This window comes from Ambystoma mexicanum, chromosome 12 (genome assembly GCF_040938575.1).
Source record: "Ambystoma mexicanum isolate Mex_15411 chromosome 12, UKY_AmexF1_1, whole genome shotgun sequence".
Lineage (NCBI taxonomy): Eukaryota > Metazoa > Chordata > Amphibia > Caudata > Ambystomatidae > Ambystoma > Ambystoma mexicanum.
This window is the reverse complement of record NC_090936.1, coordinates 767,000,316-767,016,750: the sequence shown is the minus strand read 5'-3', so window position 1 is coordinate 767,016,750 and position 16,435 is coordinate 767,000,316. Positions and strand designations below refer to the sequence as shown.

Below are 16,435 nucleotides of genomic sequence, written 5' to 3'. Positions count from 1 at the left end.
GGGAGGAGAACTTGCTCAGCCATACTTAATTCTGTTATTATGGTGCCTAAAGAAAGCATGAAATGGGGTCTCTGACATTGTGAGGGTCATTGTGAGGGCTGGTAGTACAGACATCTAGAAAAAGTCTTAAATTGAAGGTGCATGTGATTGGGGGGAAGAGTCAAAAAGCGTTGGTTCAGTTATCTGGTGCATGCCAGTATACACATGATAGTGGCAAGGGGTTGTTTGTCTTTAGCCCTTGACTTTCGCATGGGCTGTTCTCCTGTAAGGGGAAACAGTGGTGTTAAAAGAGGCTGGTGTGTTGGGGAAGACGTAAATGTATGGGCCTTTATTACAGCTAAGGTTCATTTTACCTGGAAAGGAGAGTTGGGTTCAGTGTACTCGACCTCAGGCGGCGACACTCCAATGTGTATTGTGAGTGCTGCCATTTTCAAAATGGGATAATATGCTGTAGCGTGTTGATGTCGCGTGTTTATAAGCATGATGACATCATAGTCATTGTTACTGTACTGCGGTTGAAATAAACCATAAGTGCATGTGAAGTTAATGAGAACATCTAGCTCTAATATTATTCCATGGTTCTGCGAGTTTGGGTGTCTGCTTGTTGCAACAGCCATACGAGGATCCACTAGACAGTCACCTATTAAATGGAATAATCCATAATTGTATTTGAAGTTAATTGGAGCACCGTGCTCTTATGGTGTTCCAAAGTGCTGTGGGTTGGCTCTCTCTGCTCCCTGACACACAGATCAAAAATCAAATGGGCTTTTATAATGTTAGACAGGAAAGCGGGGCACATGCATTAAATGGCATTTTCACCTGTCTATCACCAAAGAGGGGGAGGGTCTGCTCCTCTTCAATGGCTGTCATGGAAATGAAATGGAAGCAAGGCTCTGAGAAGAGCCCCTCTTCTATTTCCATGGAGGCTCGGTGGACACAAGAGACATTTTGCAGTTTTGCCGCAATCTCTTTGGGTGTGTGGGGTCGGGGGGGTCAACTGAGGAAACAGCAAAAGTCGAGAGAGAGAGATAGATAGGCGAGATGAATGGACTGACATGAGAAGCTGTGAGAGTGCTCAGAATGCAGAATTATACCCTGAGTTTGAGACCCCGTTCTGAGCAATCTGATTAGCTGTGGTGCCCACACTGGGTGATGATTATGAAATTATACATGAACTAATGGTATTAATAAATATGTACACAGCACATTACATGATTACATGCCCACAATGTGTCTTCCAAGAAAGTCAATACTCAACATGTTACCCTAATATGTGTAATTGTTCTATATGGGAATGCTATGTGTGCAAATAAATAGGAAATAGTTGTTTCCTGGTTTTATAAATGCACACTGCATTCAAAATATCCATATTTAAAGCCCTGTCTGTTAATAGGTGTGTCTTGTGTACCCAAAACATATACATTTATTTTTCATGAGTACCATAGAATATGGGCTGGCCTTCAGATGGGAGATTATCCTAAAAGGGTGAAAATTCACAAATTCATTTTAATTCTCTAATTACATTTTTAGATGTGAATGGACAATCACAGTCTATTTAAGAGATTGAGGTCCAATGTGAATTAAATCTATTAGAATATGTTTACAATATTCTTATAAAGCATTTTTTTCAATAAAATTCTTCATGATTGATTCATATCATCATAGAACAATTACTAATGGCTGTGTCAAGTGTTCAATAATTATAGGTGATTAAAACATGGAGTGCGGTAAGGACCTCCTCTCAGTCAATTAAAATATTCACAGTGCAGTCAATAACTACTGTTATTTACTACTTTATGAAAATGTTGGTCCTTATTCACAGAAGCATTTAATAATGGCAAAACCCTACTGGAAAACCTTCTGTGAATTAGGCCCGTTGTCTCCTAAAGCAAACAGGGAAACAATAAGGCAGTTTCAAGGCAAGGATGTTTTCAGCAAGATATTCCTTCTCTAGAAGGATTATTTTCCACTGCATCATCTTATAAATCATACCAGAGAGAAAGCTAAGTCATTGAAATAATGTTCACTTTCTTATAGAATAATTGTTGACTTTGATATGACACCTAATAATTGTTCATTTTAAACCCTTTCCAGCTTAACCACGTTTGCAATTAAGTCTTCTTATTTAAGCACTACAAAATAAAAACACAATTAATCTGATAACTCAATTTGTCAATTTACTTTACTCACTAATAAAGTACATTTTTGCTTCACCAACAAATCTACAAAACATGTATTTCTATTAGCAATAAGTGCTAATAGCATTGTAGACCTTGGAAGGAGTTTATATCCCTTGGGATAATTACATTTTATCAATGTATATCTTGATGGCGGATCATTATTCAGTGATAATGACCCTTTCTCTGTCTATAAGGCTATAGTATAAGTCTTCTGGAACATAAAACCAAAACATGTTTTAAAAGATACTGCAACCTGTGGTTGATATGTAATTAATTACATATTTGAGCCTGGCAAAATATATTATCTCTAGGTTTCACAGAATTTAGAACTCCAAGTTGAGGGTATACAAGTTACCAAAAATTACTCGTCATTCTCTGCCTCGAAACTACTTCATTGGCAGTGGTCAGTGAGCATATACTTTTTAAAGTGCTTTGCTTAGCTCACAATACCCACTTCAAGGGGGGGCACCAGTTTCCTTATTGGTAAATTCAAGATATATACTCCTTCACAATCTTTGCATTCTAAAAGACCTGAGCAAGCATTTTCTACAACAATTCTGCAGCAAGAAATAGATGTACCTTTCGATCTGGGCGGCAACTTTGTGGAACTCTTCCTCTTTTTAAAGAAAATATTACTACAACCTCCATTTCAAGAAACCTTTTGGAAACCCATTGTCAGGGCTGACCTTGTGTCTCTGTACTCTAAAAAAGCACACCAACACACCTCTAAAGAAGTGAATGAACATTGTCATTTAACCAAGTTTATTGCACAATGGCATCCGGAAGAGAGTCTAGACAACTCCATGGAGATTGAACTAACCCGAGTCTCCCTCAACCACAGAACAGATACAGAATATATACATTTCCAGAACAGTTAGCACGCTCCCATATGTCCCTCATGTTCCCTTACAAGTGATTAGACACAATACAAATGGGTTGGCCCTATAGAAGGACATCTAATCCCCACAATTTCATTGCCTGCCTTCACTGTGGCACCATCCCCTTAGACATACAATTTTCATGACATTGCAAATACAAGCCAAGTCCTCTTCTTTGGTTTCTGCCTGCAAGACACAAAACCTTAACATGGCATGCAACACTTTTTTAGTACAGCTTCCACTTAGTCAGAGACCTGCAATGCTATATCTGACGTGCATGTTTTATGAGGCTACAGAGACATAACAAAAGGCTCCTTTGATCAGGCACTAACTCGTTTCTCCAAGCACTCTGATACTCTGGAAATGTATTATTGTCCTCTCACCTTTTCATTGTGTGCGATCACCAGTGCAATCCATTTGGTCTCTGATCCCATTATGATCTTTATCATGCTCATCTATTTGACCTTCTCATAGGTTTGTGTTTATTGCTGTTCCCAGTTACCCTTTTACAGTTTTTGCCACTAACACTACATTGCCAGTGCCAGGTGGCCAATGTTTCTTCGGCCAATTGCTCAACGATTTCCAAGCCAAACCCTGGGCCCATGCTCTTAATTCCGTTTCTGATCCAAATAGCAGTTCCCATGTGGTTGCAGCTGTATTTCTGCCAACCGATACTTTCTCCCTCAGCCAGCCAGTTTTGCCAAACAAGAATGTGTACATGTTTATTTTTATGTACGTGTGTGTGTTCAAAACTACTGCATCCCCTCATAATGGCTTCCCCATTCAAGAGCCTTTTCCATGTTATATGAAGCTTCTGTGCTTTAAATCTCATTGTGCTAAGTTGCACAATGTGTCCCCATATTATATTCACACAATTTGTGTTGCTACATGTATGCACATGTAAAATATATCACACTTGACACAAAATACCACTAAAAGTAACCTTTAACAAACCTCAAATAACTATTCTAAATACATGAAAAACTACAACATTGCAACAATATCGCATCAATGTCTTAATAGTAATATGGTGAACACAACTTGAATTTCTCTTTCCTATTGGGATAAAATCGATCTACTCCACAGCATCTTTTCCAGGTTTTGGTTCCCCATTGTTTGTGCAGTCAGGACAATTTGAAACATTTCAGTGTTCCCTAACTCGACGTGATGGTACCATAAGCACATGCTTTACAAATACACTCAATTAACCAAAGCATATCTGCAGTCGCATCCTTACAAGTAGTCTGTGAATCTTACCACTAAAAAGAAAACCTTGATTGGTCTATGCCCAAAAGAGCAGCCATGTACTTAAAGCAAAAATACCATAAACCACCACCTTCTTGGATATTGTGCATTGCAACTGTGGACATGAAATCGAATGGATAGATAAATCACTCCTTTATGTTTTCTAAGGTTTTGGTTCAAACTAGCAATTACCTATCTCTCCCACCCCATTCTCTTGGACTCTACGTGTGCAGCAGTGTAACAGACTAGTGGAACTTTAAAACATTGTTTATAATTTGGAACTAAGGTTAATGTTTTCATGAGTGTGATGTGATCCATTTGCCGGCAACAGATATTTAGTCAAGCTCCTTCTATACATGGTAGTGAGTACTGCAGCTGGCTTCATCCATTTTGAACACATAACTTCAGGTGGATAATTACAGGCAGGGATTTTCCTTCCTCTGTTCAACTACCTCCACTTTGGGGTGTAGGACTTGAAAATTAGTTTATTTTCTTCACATGTTTCTAACTGGAATCAGGAGGAGTCGGGAGCATGTAGTCATTGGAAAACATGGGCCTCATCATGAGTTGGGTTGTAGCCCTTAAATCCAATGATAACGGTATTACCGCAACATTGAAGGGCTGGCCCTCTCACAAGTTGGGCGCTAAATGGGCTGTTGTACCTCCAGCTTTTATCTGGAGGTGAAAATCCCATTTAGCACCCTGTTTCTGGCGGAATTACCGCCCAGCTGTATTAGCTTGCAGTATTAGCTCCAAAAATGCCCCATTGGATCCAATGGAGCCAATGGGGACTAAGGATTTACTGTTAACGCCGAACGCGTGATCCGGCGGTAATACCGCCAGGCCGGTCGGTGCTAAGGCTATTACAGTCGGGAGGTATTACAGCCAGGATACAGCCCAACTCGTGATGAGGCCCATACCGTTCAGTGCTAGGTAATTTCGCATGATGTTATTTCTTGCTCAAAGCAAATCATATTGACCAAGGAAGTGGATATAATGGGTGATTTTGCAGTTCATATTACTGTCATTGGCAGATTGATTTAATTGAGTTTGCAATGGAAAAAGCATCAGATTCGCCAGTTCTGTTGTACTTGATTGTTAATTCCTTGCAGTAGTGCACAAATAATTATAAGAACTGCTAACAGAGTCTGATTTTACATTATCATTAATACACGTATGCTCTCTGGGTGTTATGTTGTATCTGCTGGAGTGTGGTCTTGTGCTTAATAAAATGCACCAGGTCCCTTACCTGGATGGTTGCCTTTTTCCATTTATGAATTGAGATATTTGCCAATATGTTGATAACATATTTGAAATATACAGAAGAAATGTGTTGTAATGTAAAATGTAGCAATACCAGCGAATTGGAGTGGGCAATAAGCACTTGCTGGTCAAGTAAGTGTAACAATGGACATACTGGAGAGTTACGAGATTTCAAATATAATATGATTCTTCTCTTAAATGCCATGGTAGACAGTGATGTGAGGCCCAACTTCCGATGGATAATTTCAACTGGAATGATAGGGGCCAGTCCCAGAATTTTCTGCCAGAGTCTGTCCTCCAACACGTCTAGCCAAGAGAAGGCTTTCATACTAATTGCTTCCAGGCTGTATAGTATCGAAGTGCAAAAACACTGCCTATAAAGGATGAGTATACCCTGGAAACGAAAGCCTGAAGACGCTTTCACACATCTGTGCATTATATTCAGCTTAGTAATTGCCTTTCGTTTTCTTGCGTCAATCAATTCTCCATAATTGATCCTAGTGGTAAATTCAACACCCAGATACTTATAGCTGTGGGCATGCATGATGATATTCCCGTCAATAACCAAGCTAGGGATAGAGACACACTTGTGTGAGAAGTGCATGACCATAGTCTTCTCATAGTTCAAAATGATATTGTGGTCCTTAGGAAACCTTTGTAGCTCTTACATTCAACTTTTGAGGACAGCAAATGTGTGGTCAAATAAGACCAGATCATCTGTGTAAGAGAGACAATTGACTTTGACCCCAATTAACTTAGGTGGGCACATTGTTAGCCAATTCAGGCACATCTGGTAATTCAGCCAGATATATCTTAAATAACCAGAGGGCAAGAGAACACTCCTGTTTCATCCCTTGGTTTGTTCTGACTGGCACTGACACCAAGCCCTTATTGTCAAGCCTAATTTATACAGAGGTGTTCTCATGTCAACTCATGAGAGCTAATAGCAAGTCTTGCGGGCAGCCAAAATGATTCATTTTAGCCCATAACTTACTCCTATTTACTGTATCGAAGGTGGCCTGGAAGTCTATCATGGCCACGTAGAGGCTCGGTTGTTCCTTAGTCTTGGCCGGTTTGCTAATAACCACAGACAATGGGCAGTTCCTGATCCTGCACGAAAGCCCATTTGGAACTTACTCAGCAGACTTATTGAGTCCACCCATTTAGTTAGTCTGTCAGGTAATAAGGACACAAACATTTTGCCAGTTGTGTCTGGCATGGCTAGCAACCTGAAGTTCTCTGGGCATGTTCTGGGCCCCTTCATATGTATTGGCACAAGAATGGAACAACGCCAAGATTTAGGAATGAATCCCTCCTGGCATACCTTACTGGACAAACGGTTCATTAGCTCTCTCCAAAATGTCATATTGTTTTTTATGATTACATTGGGGAGCCCATTAGGGCCAGGAGCTCTAGAGACTTTTAAAGCACCAATTTTCAACATAATCCCTTACAGAGTAAAGCTAAAGCTAAACTTGGTTCCAGGCCATATTAGGTTTCCAATAGCGGTAGCAGGGTCATAAAAAACATTGCTAATATGCCTCAGCCACTCCTGCTCATCGATAGCACAGATCTCATGGGTTACATATAGCGCTATGGTAAACAGGACTTTTTGCCCAATGCAAACCCTATGGGGAGTAGGGCAGGTCATTAGATATATGTAATCTCAGCTCCCTGAAAGTTTGTAATAGGACCAGGTTACAGCAAATTGCTGGCAGAAGCAAGGCTCATCATCAGGCAGGGTCGTCTGGTCACAAGTTTAAGGTTGGTAATGCCCGGTTGTCGTTAGAACCCTTTGGTGGCTTCAGACAGTAGGCAGAATTCCTGTATTTGGTTTCACAATGAAAAGGGGACCCTGGAGAAAGAGAAAATCTTCATGGATGCACTCCTTCCATTGATTCCAAACAGGGTCAGGAGACACTCAGGAACTAGGCGGTTAAACTCTGGTCGTCCTGCAGTCATGTCTCATGGTGGAGGGCAACACAGTGGATTTCTAGAGCCACAGCAGTGCCTTGAAGATGGCCATGTCAAGTTCCACACGTTTGAGCAGCTGGAAGTCCTTGCAACGGAAGCTGACTATTTTTGGCCTTGCAGGGAAAATGCATTAGTGGCTCCAACGGAAGAAAACTGGTAACCAACCTCGAACAGATCAGGTGACTGGTTCACCAGTCTTAGGGAGGAAGGCACCTTACAGAGGTCTTCCCTGTCGATCAGAAGGTCGTGGTGCACAACATGCTGGTTTCTACTGGACCAATACTGGTCACTGGTGCAGTCCTCCATCAGCCCTCGGTCGTCATCTTCTTCAGATAACTTCTAGTCCAGTGGTCAACTTGTGTTCCTGGGTCCAACTCATCTCCTTATATCTAAAACAGGAGATGGGGGCGACCCCAGCCTTCCAGTAGGGGCACAAGCAAAATTCAAACTTGAAGGTGGCTGTCCAATTGGGGCCAGCCAGCCTTCCAAAATGTTCCCCAGCAACAGACAGTCTCCCGGAGGAATGTGTATTGGGGTCTGGACGACCCCTCCCCACTTACTGCTAGCACATGGGAGCCTTTGCAGGCTTTCTGCCAGAAACATGCAAAGGTGCATGAAAAAAAAGAGCCCCCCCCCCTACCTGGGAAGGAAGAATGACCAACAAAGGACAAGACACCTTGAACAGGACTAAAAACACCAAGGGGAGCCATTTTGAGTAAATGGTCCCCTATAGTGCATTATTGTGACTGCAGCTGCAGCCTTGATCAGTGCCTTTACAAAATAGAGTAAAAAGTAACAACTGCTACCAGACTGTTCAGGTGATGCTTGGAAAGTAACAATATTGTCATTGCCAACAAAGATGCAAGCCCTCTTCCACTGCTCAGAGTTTTGTTCCAGGGAGACCACGAATTGCGATACTAGCCAATCGCACTGGACCAAGAAAAGAACTCTGTAGTCGAACGCCAGCCAAGCCTGTGGTACGTATACACAGTCCACAGGAATGGCCACTCATTCATGAACCCTAAAATGCAGATATGACTATGCTATTCTGGTCTAAAGGCACACATAGCCGTCCACACTGAAACCCCTGACGTACCTCAACACCTCTGCCATTAGTATACAGCGACAATCAATGAAAATAATCAGTCTAGCAGGGCACACATTGAATTTTCAGCACTAGAACTTGATCATAAACCACTAACAGCACCCACCCATGTGCCTGACCTCAGGGCTGCTTACTGGAGCCGAGCCAGCCCACCTAAAACCTAAACCAGCAAAAATGCACTCACACATCTTTAATTTAATCTCTTACACCCTCCTGCACATGAAGGGCAGTCACTGAGGTCGTTCCAGCCACAAAGCACATTGAGGCCATACAAAAGAGGAAAGGGCACTATATAGATGAAGTATACAATACAATATACTACAATACAACGTGTCCCCAAAGCACTCCCTTGAGCATGGCTTGTGCTGCAAAGGGAAACAAACACCAGTCAAAAAAGGAGGTGACTACTCCTTCACTGGGGAACCTGGGTGCACCCCAGTGAACCCAAACTGATATTGAAACAGGGACCTTAGGGATCCCTGGCAGCATACCACCTAGTGTGGGGGTGCTGCCATTGGAAATCAGAAGGCTCAAAAAGTCTAGGGGGAAATATCTCCCTTTCAGGGGATTCCTGTAAGAGGGTTCCAGTGAAACCAAACCCAACAGACATGCTGCCCTCTGAGCCCTGCCTCTGTATTGAAAGCCTACTGCCCAAATACCGCTCATGCCCTAAACTTCCAGCCATACTACACACACAAAACACAAACCACACATCCAACACCTGCAAAAAGCAAACAATCCTAGACACTGGCCCTGAACCCTCTGGACAAAACAAGCCAGTACACACAATCAGAGCACACTTAGGAGCAGACACACACCAATGCCGGTTCTTCCTGGTTCTGCAAGCATCAACAGATGAGCATAACCTCTATCCTATCCTCTTCCCTGACTAACCCACTCCAAACTTTTTTACAGAGCCACGCAAGGACCTGGAGACCATGCAAATGGTAACAGTGCACGGTATAAATCAACTTAACTTAACATAACATAAACAATTTATTATACACGAGGGCATGTATGGCTAACTTGTTTTCGATAACAATGAATAATAGCAGCCTTTTGTCCGAACAATTTCACAGGGTATATTATTGGGGAGGGTACGTCACAAAATCATTGTGATGAGAAAGCAGATTAACCATGGTTGGGACATTTGAAGCGTTATCTGTATAGCAGTGCTGTTTGTTGTCTTGTACCCTCAGAGAATCAGGTTATCCTTACGGCAACCTGAGGATACACAACAATAAATAGGAGGGAATTAGGACTGACACCTAAGACAGATAACGTCTGTGATGCCATATTATCAGGCATATATGACTCTAATTCGAGAATTCCGGCAATTGAAATGCAACAGCAAAAGGAAATATTCAACGATTTCCTGGGATGAAGACCTAAAGTATGTTTTCTCCGGGTTGCTCCCCAATCATGAAGACAAAATGCAAACCAGTAATTTCCCCTCCAGCTTGAAAGGTGACTCGTGGGTCACCTTCAAGAAGGAAAAAATGTTATTACTAGTTATACCATTGATCTATCATCATAGAGAATGCCCTTAATAGCAAGCACCAGGAGTCTTAAGAGACAGTACTTAGAGACAAGCGAGCAGCAGGTGGTATATCTTCTGACTCCTAAGGAATGCCACAAGGACACTCGCCCCATAAGCACTACAAAGAGACACTCATTGTGCTAGACTGTTTTGTCATTTATTCCAGCAGCAGGATCCTGCAGTACCCAACTCCCAAGCACGCCTTCGTGGGCCAAGAGTGGTGGGTGCAAACCTTTTCCTGGCAGAGCCTAATTCAGGCATTAGTGTAGGATCTAAACCTGGCATAACGGGTCAGTTAATGTTTTTGAAACAGATATTAGATAGGAGCCTTAGGCTGCAATTGTGACTCTTCCATAAAAACAACAGTATTTTGAATTCCCCCTAACTTGTATTTTAATCTCTCTTCGAATGTTGTTACTTTGTGTAAGTTGTTTGGATATATGTACATATTAACTACTGCTTTGTTTACAGAGCTCGGAACGAACCCAATCACCAGTTCCGGAATAGAAAATGGAGCATTCCAAGGATTGAAAAAGCTATCCTATATCCGTATTGCCGATACCAACATAACCAGTATTCCACAAGGTACGCATTGTGAGGTGTAAGTTTAAAAATAGTCACTATCAAGATCACACCTCTGCATAGGTTTCTGATGTGCACAGTGTGTCGATTTGCTGTTACTTGCAAATTCACAGATATTTGAATATAAGACAGAGCTTACTGTTGAAAGCAAATGTAATTTCATCTAATGGAAATGGTTTTCCTCGTAACAGTCGATATGTGTAAACAAGATGCTTACATCTACTACTTGGGGCCTAATTCACAGAAGCGTTTTATAATGGCAAAACCCCATTGGAAAATGCTCTGTGAATACGGTCTGCTACACTCTATTTGGTATTGATTATTATTATATTGTTTACAAGCAGTCTCATTCTATCATTGAACACTCTAATACTTAAAATTATGAAAGTGTGACATTGAGAAATTGGGTATTCTTTTCTCAGTTTTAACAAACACACTTACACATACTTGTAGAGTGCATGCACTACCTGCCATCTTGGTGGCTGGATAGTGTTCTCCAGACACTCACATCTGTTCTCTTACTTTCTGAGGCACCACTTACTCTGTATAGGTTCTGCCCTATTTGTACTATCAAGTGGCAATCAGATGGGAGGGCCACGTTCTCCTTCAAACACATCACCGTTCACTTATACAAGTGTAGCACGCACCATGTACCAACTAATGTCTGAACGGGGACACATATAAGATCATTCCACCAGACACGCCTACCTTTTACCTGGCCAGAATCCATGTGTATCCTTTTTTTAAACCAACCTCTGTTTCACAATAAGGTCACTACTCAAACACGCCTGTTGTACTCGTACATATTACCCCATACTCGTAAATATTACCCCATTACTGGAATTCTGTGACAGAGGGGACCATATCAGGCCCTTATTGCTAAACTGGGTAAGTTATTTCAACAATGCATGCATATTCCCAATGGATATGTTTAGAAGAACTGCAGCTGGTTCATAACCCAGCAGTACTCCTAGTATTGGCCCCATAAAACAGAGCCATATCTCCCTAGAACATAAATCCCTATACTGTCTACCTATTGAACAGTGAGTAACCTTTAAAACCGTTTGCAAAAAAAACATAGAGTAACGTAGGTGCTGGGATGCACTTAGAGCATCCCAGCCAGGCAAAAAAGGTCAGGCTGAGAAAAACATAATAGTATGTGCCACATGGTGAGTAGGTTGAGTTTTGCACGGCAGAAGGCACTTGTAGTTAGTTTTGACACATATCAGATACCAACATATAACAACACAGAAGGAGCAACAAATATATTAATGTTGCAATTGCAGTAGGTATAGATAGGGCACTGTTATAGGCCTTGTGCTTAGGAGTAGTAAACAAAGTTATGTTTTTTAGTGAGGTGGGAGGAGAGAGCTGTAGTAGGTGGAAATAGAGTTATAAAGGTATTATGGTAAGGGCAAACCCCCGACGTGGAGCTGTGGGTCTGTTTAGCTCAGTCCCAAGACAAATCCCTTCTGCCTCCCCCAAGGGAGAAGCCAAGGTCAGAGGCATCCACAGTGCACAGATAATGCTAATTGCATTTAGCTGCAGAACCTGAAAGTGTGGGAATGGAATGTTAGCTGTGCGGAAGGCAGATAGGGATGTGCCTTTGAAGGGCAAATTCATGAGAGTAGGTTTTGTGATGCCAATAGGCCAGGCAAAGATTTAAAGAACTACTGCCCCCACCCAAGGAGTGGTCATCCCATTTGAACTACAAGTAGACACATGACCAAAGCAAATAAATCCCTGAAATTCAGACTCGAGAGTGGTGCCCTGGTCACGTCATTAATGGGTACCTGAGGTTTCAAGGAGATAAGGGAGTTGTGTGTAGAACACTCTGTGATTTGGGATAGGCCGACCAGAGATGGGGCCAGTAAATCTAGTACAAGTTCAAGGGTGCAGCTTTTGTACGCCGCAGCATCTGGTATAATTTGAAAGCCTATTGTCTTATCAATGCAGAGTTGGCTTCACCAGTCTTACTTTGAACATGTCTGGGTCATAGTGGTGCACATCACGTGACGGTCACAATGTATTTGTGTATTATTGGACCTGTCGGCCAATCATGTACCTAGGGTCAACAGTGATTATGTAGTGGGCCATGTAGATAAGGAATGGTTTTATATAAGGTGTTGTCCATCAGTCCAGGGAATATAGGGGGCATTAGCATGTTCTATAGGTGGTAGCCAATGAGTGTGGTTGGGTGACATTGTATTCTATGTATTCCATATAACCTGGTACTTCTTGGGGTGTGACCAGCTCGGGTCAGTTCATTTCCACAGGACCATCTTAGACCTTTTCAATGTAATAAACCTTGTTTTCCTTTGCAAAGTGGTGCAGTAGTTCTTTGACTTCTTGGATTATTTTTATTGTATGGGTTTTTGGGTCATGTCTTTCTTTACATAGGGTACTTGCCCTTTGTCCTTTGTAATTTCTGGGCACAGACTAACACCACTTTGACATTTAGGACATCTAGGTCAGGCCAATTGTGTGTGGCCAATCAGATGAAAGCACAAAGCACAATGTGTGCATCCGCTCCAAGCTGTATCATTCTTTCTCAGAGAAACTGCAGTCCAGCACTGGCATGCTAGTTAATTCTCTTCTGAATGAGGGGCTCCCCCACTCTCGCTAAATTTGAGGTTTCATCCCAAGTAACACAGGTTAGTCCAGACTTAGAGCCATTGCTCACTTAGCCTTGGAGAGTCTCATCTTCACCTGCCTGAGCAGGCCCAACAAGGCAGAAACAGGTGCCTGGGATTGATGAGGGTACTCTTGTTCAGAGGACAATTGCCTAGCCTTTTGGTACCGGACTGCCCTTGTGGGTCGGACCAGAATGATATGCAGATAGATTTTGCTCATCTGAGTCAGAACCTTGTAGTCCTGATGGACTCCTAGATTTCCATGCTAACTCAGATCAACAGGGTTAAAAAGATCAGTGTCTTCCTACACAAACTCCTTAGACACATTCTACTTTATCATTCCAGAGTCGATTGAGCTGCATTTGTAGTTGATGTGGTTAACTCCTGGTTAGAGTATTATAACACTCTGTAACCAACTCTGCCCTAATCGAGAATCGCTAAATTGCAAGTCACGGAGAATGCATCAGCCCCTTGACCAACATGACATAAACAATATTTTTTAAGGTGTTTTGTCAATTGCAACAGTGTCGTTGGGGTTCAGTACTGGAGTACCTTTGCACTCGTATTAATCATTATGCCCTCCTGTCCCTTCTCATTTCTAAAGATAAGACAATTTGGGCCTACTGATCATCCTGAAAATAGGCTGTGAGACTTGTGGTAACTGCCATTTCCCTGTCTAGGGCAGCACATAGAGGCACAATCTCCTTGAGAACATTTTAGAACCTAATCACCTTTGTTTCTGGGCCCTTCTTAAGACCCTAGTGATTGCTAGCTAGGTCTGTTCTCTATTTGCAGTTCTAGCGGGCTAATGAGATTTGTTTGTGGTAACGCTGTGGATTGCCTTCTCAGAATACACTCAGTTTAGCACAATCTGTGTAGGTTTATGTATCTATGATTACCTCTTTTGTTCTGTGCTTTTTCACATATAAATCCATGCCATCAGATATTGACCTGGCTTTGTATCAATATAGCGAGATTTCCCGCACACTCACAAACCTGAGAATGCAAATCACTGTTTCACTTCTTTTTTGCAGTTAAAGAGATGTCTCTGCCCACTAGTCGTGGGCAACTAATACATAGAGATTGTCAAACCATACAGCTTGATTTTTATGATGTCGCCAATACCCTGTATTTATGAATCAAATAAATACTATTTGAAATTGTACATATTCCACTTAAACATATACACATGGCATTTAATATGAACACATGGAACATTTTACCGTTCTATGTGGAAATGTCCCGAAGAAAATGTAGTCATGTGAAAACGTAGTCAGAAAGAAAGATGTTTTGGAATATGTAATACTTCAATAGAAGCAAGACAAAGTGTGAACATGTTGCCGGTAATAAGGTCAACAAAAAAGCTATTTAATACACATAGTACACGACTGTAACCCTAACAATGACCCAAACCTCAATTGAAATCTCCACAATCAGCCTAACTCTATTCCTAATCCTTTCCTAACTCTAATTATTGCAATCTTAATTCTACTCTGAACCCTTACCCCACACTAACCCTTCAGTGCACTAAAACATTGTATGTGCATGTGACTCAATTCAAAAGACCACATGAATAGAAAATGAACAGTGAACCTAACTCCAAACCCATCACCAACTCACCAGAAATGACATTGCCATGCCCTAAACCAAACCCTTGCTCTAATCCTAACCCTAGTCTTACCCTAACAGCAACTCTAACATTTACACTAATGCTTACTCTAACCTAAATGCTAGGTTTATCATATGCAATGCCCACCAGCCTCCCTATCCCTAACACTTACAAAACCATTACTCTATTAAACCTAGCCTTAGCATAACCTGTACACTAACCCTTACCTTGACAACTAATCTACCCTAACCACTTACCAAACACCAAAATCACCAGTACTCCCACATCCTCCCTAACCCCTACCTTAAATCTAACCAAAATATTGACTCTTCCCGAAACCTCTATCCTAACCATAAAGAAGGTAATCAGAACCCCACCAAACCAGACATGACCCTAACTCTTACTCTACCAGCACTGTATTGAGGCTACTGTTCTGCTGCATTTCTCAACTACATTCTGCTTTCAACTTTTTCACTTCAGGGGTATTTTCACAATTTTTTTTCACTGACAACATTTTTGTTGGCAACCTTTTCACTGAATACCCATTATTCACTGTAGCACATGAAAAACACTTAAGTTATGCAGTCAAACTCACAATGATATCTCATTAACACAATGACAATTTGTACTGAAAAGACACAATAGTTAAATGCATTTTTTCCAATAATAGTCTTTACAATTTAAATATGAATGTTTCATTTTTTCTAGTCAATGCAAGAAGTTAGGAAGACAAGAGAAATTAGAGAAAATAAAGAAACTCAGTTCAGTAACACTCCACTTTCCAATAAACCACATTTTGTGAAGGCTGCCTTTGAGAAAAAGAGAATGAAGTGACCTATTATTTTAAATTTGGGCCTCATGAAAGGCGAACAGAGAATGTGCTGTGCAGAAGGCTGCCTGCAAATGTTCAATTCACCCATGGAGTGGTGTTTGTCTAGTTATATCCCCCTGTAACTGAAGAGCTAAATTCCAAAGTTATTTGATTGCTGGTCCATGCATCATCACAGAAGCGTTTCTTTTAGCCCAGTCAAAATTACTTTGTGCTTGCCAATTAAAATGAATTAACCAAATCATTCAGATCTAGTGCACATGTACAGTACCTTCTTTCCCCAACTCATGAATGTCCCTGAGGACACAAGGTCAGACTTCGCCTTGGAAGCACAGGTACCTATATCCAGCTTTTTAGCAGTCTGATGAGTTCATCCAGGCTCCTGAGCTTTTTGGTGATGGCATCATAGTGATGGATCCCCTTTCCCCTACACTTGCTCACCACAAAGAAACATCTATCTTTCAACATGTGTTGGAATCGCTGATCAACCCCTGGTCGGTCCACATGTTCGTTCTCTCTGCTACCCTCAATTGCCCACCCCACAAGTCAGTACCAAGATGCCTAGAATGAACAAGCACTTAACAAAATACCCAATAT

The 16,435-nt window shown here is 41.6% G+C and overlaps 1 protein-coding gene across 2 annotated transcripts in view; it reads left to right on the top strand.

Annotated features, from left to right (window-relative positions):
* The window catches only part of DCN (decorin), a 189,491-nt gene that overhangs the window by 162,213 nt on the left and 10,843 nt on the right, over positions 1-16,435 (top strand). For both annotated transcript variants that reach the window (XM_069629267.1, XM_069629268.1), the window contains exon 5: positions 10,657-10,770. In XM_069629267.1, the coding sequence (XP_069485368.1) occupies positions 10,657-10,770 (114 nt within the window). The remainder of the gene's footprint in view (positions 1-10,656; positions 10,771-16,435) is intronic.